Source organism: Coregonus lavaretus (assembly GCF_964263955.1).
Source record: "Coregonus lavaretus genome assembly, contig: HAP1_SCAFFOLD_224, whole genome shotgun sequence".
Taxonomy (NCBI): Eukaryota; Metazoa; Chordata; class Actinopteri; order Salmoniformes; family Salmonidae; genus Coregonus; species Coregonus lavaretus.
The window spans coordinates 312,167-322,290 of record NW_028158475.1 but is presented as its reverse complement, the minus strand read 5'-3'; the positions used below and the strand labels follow the sequence as shown (position 1 = coordinate 322,290).

Genomic DNA, 10,124 nt, shown 5'->3' with positions numbered 1-10,124 from the left:
GAAGCGATGCCAACACATTCCACCACAAAGCCCTCACCTACAGAGAGATGAACCTAGAGAAAAGTATCCTCAGCCAGCTGGTTCTGGGGCTCTGTTCACAAACATAAACAGATCCCACAGAGCTCCAGGACAGCAACACAATTAAATCCAACCAAATTATGAGAAAGCAAAAATATCATTATTTGACACACTGGAAAGAATCAACCAAAAAAACGGAGCAAATTGGAATGCTATCTGGCCCTAAACAGAGAGTACACAGTGGCAGAATATCTGACCACTGTGACTGACCCAAAATTAAGAAGATCCTTGACTATGTACAGACAGTGAGTATAGCCTTGCTATTGAGAGAGGCCGCCATAGGCAGACCTGGCTCTCAAGAGAAGACAGGCCATGTGCCCACTGCCCACAAAATGAGGTGGAAACTAAGCTGCACTTCCTAACCTCCTGCCAAATGAATGACCATATTAGAGATACATATTTCCCACAGATCACACAGACCCACAAAGAATTTGAAAACAGATCTAACATTGATAAACTCCCATATCTGTTAGGTGAAATACTGCAGTGTGCAATCACAGCAGCAAGATTTGTGGCCCATTGCCTTGAGAAAAGGGCAACCAGTGGAGCACAAACAACATTATAAATACCACCAATATTTATCTGTTTATTTATTATCTTCCCCTACTATTAGTACTACAATTATTTGCACATTGATAAAACACTGTACATAGCTGATAATATAACACTTGAAATGTCTTTATCTTTTTTGAAACCTTTTTGAGTGCAATATTTACTGTAGGGTTTCAAGTGTCTCCGGAAGGTGGTCAGTGACTCCGCTGTCCTGGCGTCGTGGGGGAACTTGTTCCACCATTGGGGTGCCAGAGCAGCGAATAATTAGATAGAGAGAGAGAGAGAGAGAGAGAGAGAGAGAGAGAGAGAGAGAGAGAGAGAGAGAGAGAGAGAGAGAGAGAGAGAGAGAGAGAGAGAGAGAGAGAGAGAGAGAGAGAGAGAGAGAGAGAGAGAGAGAGAGATCCTACCACAGAAACAGTGTAGGGTGACATGACAAATAGAGGCTATTGTAGTCTGCCCTGACAACCCAATCCTTGCTTTCAGGTGTGTAATGTGGATGAACTATGCCAAGATTCGTCTAACATAACATACCATGAATAATTAATCAGGTTACGCTTCTTATATTTAGTTTCCTGGCCTTTGAATGCTTGGAAGTAAATCATGTCTGCCTAATTAATCATTTCTGCATAATGCATTTTATGTTGTTGTTAATATGCATTGAGAACTGTAATCATTATACAGACATTTCATTCAGCAAACCGATCTATTCAAAGTAATGTGTTGAGCTATTTACTTTTTTCTATATGAAAACGCTCATATATCCCAACCACACTTGTTGTCCACCAAACAAACAAAACTAGGCCTATATTAAATTCTGATCAATGCCACATTGCCTAATATAAAGTCTACATTTCACTTTTCAATGTGTTTAATTGAAAAATGTTAACAAATATGTTTTTTGTTTAGTTTTTTGACAAATATGTGTATGGTTATGGTAAATAAATACTATAATTGCATAATACTTTTAATACTACACTCCTATACAATTGTGGTGTCTTCAGGCTAGTTTGAAGATACAGTATTTTGAACATAGTCTTCAGGAGCACATGGCCATTGGCCACCTGGACCTATTTTTTTACAATCTAGTGGCGCAATCAAGACAACTGGGAACTCAGAAAAATACGAGGTCAAATCATGACGTCAGTGATCTTCAGGTCGGAAAGTCAGTTCCCGAGTTGGAATTGCGAGTTGGATGACCGTTCAAAATTATATTTCCCAGTCGGAGCTCGTTTTTTTTTTAGTTTCCAGTTGTCTTGAGCGCACTGAAGTCGGAGATTTCCGAGTTCCCAGTTCCTATGAAGGCGGCATATGACTTGAACATATTTAACGAATTAGCAAATCTAAAAATTCCGTCTTTCCTAGTTCCGAATAGTATTTGACCGCGGCATTTGTATTCTCACAGCCAATGAGATGGGAGGGGAGTGGGCCAACGCCCACGACATGCTCTCGGCCAGATGGCTATACATTAGCGCCATTTTGAGTGTGGCATTCATCACTTTTGGAAAAAGTTTCAAAAAGAAAGATCAATGACGAAAGTATTTAACCCACACACAACTTTATGAATCATTACACTCTAAATAGTTTAATAATGCATTTGTTTTTATGCTTTAGTTCAAGGTTAACAAAATCTAAATTTCATAACGCACTCCGTTGCATAATTTTCTACTTCACAGGTGTCTTGACTCGCTTATGATGGAGGAAAGCTGTCCCCACGCCCTCACGTACCCATTTGACGTCACACTGCAGCGATTACAAAAGCAAACAGCGGCGCCTGAGATAAGGCCATCATCATCAGATCGGAAATAATTATCAGACAAGAACAGGTACATTAATGATACTTAATTGTGCATGAAGTTGCTCACTGAAATGTTACATTGTTACGGGTGTAGGTTTGTTTTTACTGCTACTGTTTAGAAGTGTTTTTTTTTTTTTTTTTTTTTTTTACCTGCTGTTCAACATGTGTTATAAAATGTTTTGTAACAGGCTTGTGTAACGAAGGGCAGCTACCATAAAACATGACATTTCTTATCTTATTCGTTCAAATAGAGCTCTGGAACATCAGGAAAATGATTAAAACTAAAATCTGTACCATATGATTTTTTTCATTTTGATTGTAACTGCCCTTTATTGGTTTGTTACGGTATTGTCACAAAAATGCTTCAAATGTGATTTTTTTTTACCATCACATAGATTCACTTTATAATATTATAATAGCATGTTTTGTAAATGTATCATTATTACTCCCCTTAGTATACCATTAAATGTGTCTTGTGTTCCAATTTCTTTCAGACTGTGAACCATGGCTCTCCGAGGTGCTGTGAATCGTTTGCTTGCCAACACTCAGAAATGTGCTGCCATCTCTGTCTCCCGAGCACAGGGCACAGCAGCAGCTTTACCAGCCCAAAACGGTGAGTATACCTGTGAGCATATAATAACAGAATGGGATTGTATTAAAATGAAATTGTTAAGTGTCTAGAATGTAATGTAGCTTTTTTGTTGGTCTCGGTTGATGACTTATTGTGCCGTTGACTCTTTCAGAAGCCGAAGTGGTCGCCAAGAAGCCTCCAAAAGCACGTAAGTCATTTAAACAAGTTAAACTCATAAAGCTACAGTATTGGACAAACCGCATCATGTGTACATTACCAATGTATTACATATGTAAACGTAACCGCTAGGCGCCACTGGCTACACATACAGACATAATGTACTATATTATGAAACGTGGTGGTAGACAGTATGACATCACCATGTCTGCGTTTCATCATGTTCTAATGATATTCCCATGGCCCTCTACAGCCAAGGTGCAGTTTAACTGGCGTGACGCCCTGGAGCTGGACGGCCTGCTAACAGAGGAGGAGGTGATGATCAGAGACTCCTTCAGGACCTACTGCCAGGAGAAGCTAATGCCACGCATCCTCATGGCCAACAGACACGAACGTAAGCGCTGACAAATGGCCAACAGACACGAACATAAGCACTGGCACATGGCCTACAGAGACAAACGTAAACACAGGCTGAGGTGCTATTCCTGGAGAGAAGACTTCTCATGAGAATCTTCTCTGTAGAACCTCTTTTGTAACAGTTCCAGTACACATTATAACTTGATACAAGTTAGACCATGAACTTCTCTATAAACTATTTATTGACAGCTGAAAGTGGAAAAGTCATGCTCATTGTCTGTTTGTTTGTCCCCCCCCAGATTTCCATCGTGAGATTGTCTCCGAGATGGGAGAGCTGGGCGTCTTAGGGCCAACCATCCAAGGTAAACAACATGTGACACATGCATCATCCTGTTATTGATGTGTTCATATTCGATCTTCATGCTCAACTCTATTAGTCCACTAATTGTCCTTCTTCTCCCAACTTTGTCTCTTCTTCTCCCAGGTTATGGTTGTGCCGGCACCAGCTACGTGGCCTACGGGCTCATAGCGAGGGAGGTGGAAAGGGTGGACAGTGGCTACCGGTCAGTCATGAGTGTCCAGTCCTCACTGGTCATGCACCCCATCAACGCCTACGGTACAGAGGAACAGAAGGAGAAGTGGCTACCCAGGCTAGGTATGAAATAACTACTATATATTCCATAGTAAAATTATACACAGTATAGAAATTACAGCTGGGTAATATGGACAAAAATCCATATCACGATACATTGACTGAAGTATCACGATAACGATAAATTGAACGATAAATTCATAACATTAATGTGCGCCAGTTACTTTTTTATATTAGCCTTAAAACTACTACTACTTTGGCTGTTGTAGCTATCAATTGAAGAAAGGGAAAACCCTCACTCACTCCGCTATCAACTGTCCCGTTAGCAATAGCCCATATTAGCAGACTTACTTCATTTCAAACTTCACATTCCTCTAGTAAAGGCTACTTATCGTTATTATCCATATCAGTAAAATGTCCTCGATAAATGGTCGGTTCGGTCAGTATCAATAATTCTCGGTTTAGAAACCGTGTTGGGTTTCAGTTCATAAGTATGAAGAAAAAGAACGTAGATGAACGATCAACAGGTGTTTATACATCATTAATATTGGCAGATAGACAGAAGTCTAAGTTGTTGTACAAAGTAAATGTGGTGAGAAATTGAGAATGAAACTAATGCAGACTGAAGCAGAGCTCATATTCCAGTTAGGTAAAGACTCTTCTTAATCCCATCTCTCTCTGTGTAATGCTGCAGCTCGTGGGGAGATCTTGGGCTGTTTCGGCCTGACTGAGCCCAACCACGGCAGTGACCCCGCGGGCATGGAGACCAAGGCCAAGTACAACCCCTCCAGTGGCACCTTCACCATCAGCGGAGCTAAGACATGGTAAGGTTCTTCTAACGTGGGTACCAGTCTGTCTATCTGACCAGTCTGCATGTATGTCTGACTGGGTAGGTTCTAGTCTGGGTTACCATACCAGTCTGTCTATCTGACCAGTCTGCATGTATGTCTGACTGGGTAGGTTCTAGTCTGGGTTACCATACCAGTCTGTCTATCTGACCAGTCTGCATGTATGTCTGACTGGGTAGGTTCTAGTCTGGGTTACCATACCAGTCTGTCTATCTGACCAGTCTGCATGTATGTCTGACTGTGTAGGTTCTAGTCTGGGTTACCATACCAGTCTGTCTATCTGACCAGTCTGCACGTATGTCTGACTGGGTAGGTTCTAGTCTGGGTTACCATACCAGTCTGTCTATCTGACCAGTCTGCATGTATGTCTGACTGGGTAGGTTCTAGTCTGGGTTACCATACCAGTCTGTCTATCTGACCAGTCTGCATGTATGTCTGACTGGGTAGGTTCTAGTCTGGGTTACCATACCAGTCTGTCTATCTGACCAGTCTGCATGTATGTCTGACTGTGTAGGTTCTAGTCTGGGTTACCATACCAGTCTGTCTATCTGACCAGTCTGCATGTATGTCTGACTGTGTAGGTTCTAGTCTGGGTTACCATACCAGTCTGTCTCTGCTTTAGTTCTCTTCTTTGAAAGACTTGGTAATCTCTCATTCAACGCAAAAAGGGAAGGCTGGATCAAGGTTTTGCTTTAGCCAACTGCTTTGTCATTGTCGTGATTTGGCAACCAGGCTAGCTAGGTACAGTAGTTTTGCGTCAACTATAAAATGTCCCAATGAAGAGACGTAGCCCTTCAGTTATATGGCTGCTGAAAATGCAGGCGTAACGAACAGTACTTACACAATGTTTGTTGTCTCCACTGTGGGAACTTTAGGTGGCATGACATGAAGGTTAGATGTACGTGTGACTGTCTCAATATGTAAAGAACGTTATGAGAGGGACCTCATGCACAGCTTCATGCATAGCCATCCATATATAGATGCAGTAACCTTACACCAGTTAGTGGCACAGCCCACACCAGACTGTTTGCACTGTTACGTCTATATATGTTTCGTAATGCAAGCAGTAACCCCATTGCCCTTGTATTAAAACTCAGGGCCATAATTATGAGCTCTTATAGTTGGCCCATTACCTTTTCCCTGCCTGTGTCCCCAACCATATGATATGCCCTTACCCTCGCATATGATGTAGTTGAACCTATTATACCCTAACTCTCACTATGGGTAACTAACTTACCGTATTCTCTCCCCTATACCCCAGGATCACCAACTCACCCGTGGCGGACATCGCAGTAGTCTGGGCCAAGTGTGAGGATGGTAGGATCAGAGGTTTCATCCTGGAGCGTGGCATGAAGGGCCTGGCAACACCTAAGATCGAGGGCAAGTTCTCTCTGCGGGCGTCGGCCACGGGCATGATCCTGATGGACGAGGTGGAGGTGCCCCAAGAGAATATGCTTCCCAACGTCTCTGGACTGGCTGTGAGTAGGCCTAACTGTTGGACTCCATCACATAATGCTGTTTAGAAATACTGTAAATTGAATGATTTACTATAGGAACAGACTGAACCGAAGTTGCTGGCTGAGATACGCCAAAAGTATGTGGTCACCCCTTAAAATTAGTGGATTCGGCTATTTCAGCCACTCCCGTTGCTGACAGGTGTATAAAATAGAGTACACAGCCATGCAATCGCCATAGACAAACATTGTCAGTAGAATGGTCTTACTGAAGAGCTCAGTGACTTTCAACGTGGCACCGTCATAGGATGCCACCTTTCCAACAAGTCAGTTCGTCAAGTTTCTGCCCTGCTAGAGCTGCCCTGGAAGCGTGTAACGTGTAAAAATAGTCTGTCCTTGGTTGCAACACTCACTACAGAGTTACAAACTGCTGTTTTTTATGGTTCGGGCTTGGCCCGTTAGTTCCAGTGAAGGGAAATCTTAACGCTACAGCATACAATGACATTCTAGACGATTCTGTGCTTCCAACTTTGTGGAACATTTTGGGGAAGCACTTTCCTGTTTCAGCATGACAATGCCCCCGTGCACAAAGCGAGGTCCATACAGAAATGGTTTGTTGAAATCGGTGTGGAAGAACTTGACTGGCCTGCACAGAGCCCTGACCTCAACCCCATCGAACACCTATGGGATGAATTGGAACACCGACTGCGAGCCAGGCCTAATCGCCCAACATCAGTGCCCGACCTCATTAATGCTTGTGGCTAAATGGAAGCAAGTCCCTGCAGCAATGTTCCAACAGCTAGTGGAAAGCCTTCCCAGAAGAGTGGAGGCTGTTATAGCAGCAAAGGGGGAATCAACTCCATATTATTGCACATGATTTTGGAATTACATGTTCGATGATCGGGTGTCCACATACTTTTGGCCACGTAGTGTATGTTTCGAGAACTCTTGAGATGTGAGATTAGAAAACAAAGTCAGTTCTCTAAAGATGAACATGTTCTGTTAAAATATATATATATATATATATATATATATATATATATATATATATATATATACATACACATATGTGTCTCATTTCTGGTCAGGGACCCTTCGGCTGCCTGAATAACGCCCGCTACGGTATCGCCTGGGGAGCTCTGGGTGCTGCAGAGTTCTGCTTCCATGCTGCACGCCAGTACACACTGGACAGGTAAACATCTCCCTCACTACTCATTATGTCATCAACTCTATTAATTCAGAGCACTCTTTGGTATGAACGAGGGATTATATTATAGTAGCACTGACGAAGTAGCTTGTTCAGGAACACGTTAGCTCAGCAGTAAAGAGTATTGAAGGGAGTCAAGCTGCCATCCTGAACCTTATTTCAGCATTTTAGGACCATATTATATGTTGCTGACATCTGACTCACTCTCTTTTGTTTTGGTCCAATCAGGATCCAGTTTGGCGTGCCCCTGGCCAGAAACCAGCTGATGCAGAAGAAGATGGCTGACATGCTAACAGAGATCACCATTGGCCTGCAGTCCTGTCTGGCCCTAGGCAGACTCATCGACGACAAGAAGTGAGTGGAGTCCCCACTGAGTGAGCGAAATGAATGAAAGTCTGCTTTTGGATGTGAAGCGAGACTGCATTGGTCTGTGTACTAGTTTCATTTGGAATATGTGAAGAGAGACTGTGTGTGTCCCCATCTTTCTTCATTATATTAGACACTGACCTCTATCCTGTCTGTCTTCCCTTCCTTTAGAGCGGCCCCTGAGATGATCTCCATGCTGAAGAGGAACAGCTGTGGAAAGTCCCTGGACATCGCCAGGCAGGCCCGAGACATGCTGGGAGGCAACGGCATTGCAGACGAGTACCACATCATCAGACATGTCATGAACCTGGAGGCCGTCAACACATACGAAGGTGAGGAGAAGATTGATTGTATATGGTATTTAAAGGATGGAAAGGTTGGATAGAAGAATGGGTGATTGGAACATGAGCAGATAGTAGTCGGGATTGGAGAGAGAATGAGACTCGATGACCAGCAGAGGTCAGTAGTGTACAAATTAAGTGGTACAGTCACTTGTTGGTTTTGAGGTATAATTCTCAGTCAGGGAAGGGGAAGACGGTTCATAATAATGTCTGGAACGGAGTAAATGGAAACCATGTGTTTGATGTATTTAAAATCAAAATCAAATACAACAGGTGTAGACCTTACCATGAAATGCTTACTTACAAGCCCTTAACCAACAATGCAGTTTTAAGAAAATAGAGTTAAGAAAATATTTACGAAATAAACTAAAAGTGCGGATGTTGCCTGTAATCCATGGCTTCTGGTTTGGATATGTACGTATGGTCACTGTAGAGACGACGTTGTCGATGCACTTATTGATGAAGCCGGTGCCTGATGTGGTGTACTCCTCAATGCCATTGGATGAATCCCGGAACATATTCAAGTCTGTGCTAGCAAAACAGTCCTGTAGCATAGCATCCGCGTCATCTGACCACTTCCATATTGAGCGAGTCACTGGTACTTCCTGCTTTAGTTTTTGCTTGTAAGCAGGAATCAGGAGGATAGAATTATGGTCAGATTTGCCAAATGGAGGGCGAGGGAGAGCTTTGTACGTGTCTCTGTGTGTGGCGTAAAGGTGGTCTAGAGTTTTTTTTCCTCTGGTTGCACATGTGACATGCTGGTAGAAATGAGATGCATTAAAGTCCCCAGCCACTAGGAGCGCTGCTTCTGGATGAGCATTTTCTTGTTTGCTTATGGCCTTATACAGCTCGTTGAGTGCGGTCTTAATGCCAGCGTCGGTTTGTGGTGGTAAATAGACGGCTACGAAAAATATAGATAAACTCTCTTGGTAGATAGTGTGGTCTGCAGCTTATCATAAGGTACTCTACCTCAGGCGAGCAATACCTCGAGACTTCTTTAATATTAGATATTGCGCACCAGCTGTTATTGACAAATAGACACACACTCCCACCCCTCGTCTTACCGGACGTAGCTGTTCTGTCCTGCCGATGCACGGAACAATTTGATACCATACCACTGATTCCGCTCCAGCCATTACGAGCACGTCCTCCCCAATTAAGATGCCACCAACCGCCTTTGTTCTCAGTATGTATGTATTATATATCCCTACAATATCTAATGTAAATGTAATTTAAATTAAAGTTTAGTCTCACTTGCACATTTCCCTGATCAAATAATCAACCCACAATGTCTTTGTGTTTGCTTGTTCTTCTAGGTACCCATGACATCCATGCCTTGATCCTGGGCCGAGCCATCACTGGACTGCAGTCATTCACTGTTGAGAAATAAACTCTCCTCCTTGTCCTCCTATTACAATGGACTGAATAACGGACTTAAAGTAGCCTGGGAAAGCCTTGAGCTACCCATCTATCTGCCTTCTGAGAAGTAATCACTGATGGTGTGCCTGACTGCTGATGGACTTCTATCCCCAAGTGCCTCTGTTGGGTGAGAGAAAATTAAAGGAAAAGTCAACTTAAAAGAAACACTGGGTCCAAATATGAGACGGTTTTGTTTAGCTTATGTATCTGTACTCAATCGATGATTGATATACAATGTCAGCTTGAAAGTTGATATTGTAGCTACAGTCTCCTACTACGAAGGGATGTCACGATGGTATGTAGCATGTTGATAAGGGATCTGTATAGATTAGAAATATATATATTTTATTGAATAAGTGATTTTAAT

General features: G+C 42.7%; 1 protein-coding gene across 1 annotated transcript; it reads left to right on the top strand.

Moving 5' to 3' along the window:
* The first annotated feature begins 2,437 nt into the window (after nt 1-2,437).
* LOC311123972 (glutaryl-CoA dehydrogenase, mitochondrial-like) lies at nt 2,438-10,124 on the top strand. Its single transcript, XM_084198188.1, has 12 exons — nt 2,438-2,453; nt 2,920-3,038; nt 3,169-3,204; nt 3,427-3,567; nt 3,830-3,892; nt 4,015-4,185; nt 4,817-4,946; nt 6,232-6,448; nt 7,513-7,616; nt 7,860-7,985; nt 8,169-8,329; nt 9,655-10,124. The coding sequence occupies exons 2-12, from the start codon at nt 2,930-2,932 to the stop codon at nt 9,726-9,728; spliced, it is 1,332 nt and encodes a 443-aa protein (XP_084054314.1). The 5' UTR covers nt 2,438-2,453; nt 2,920-2,929; the 3' UTR covers nt 9,729-10,124.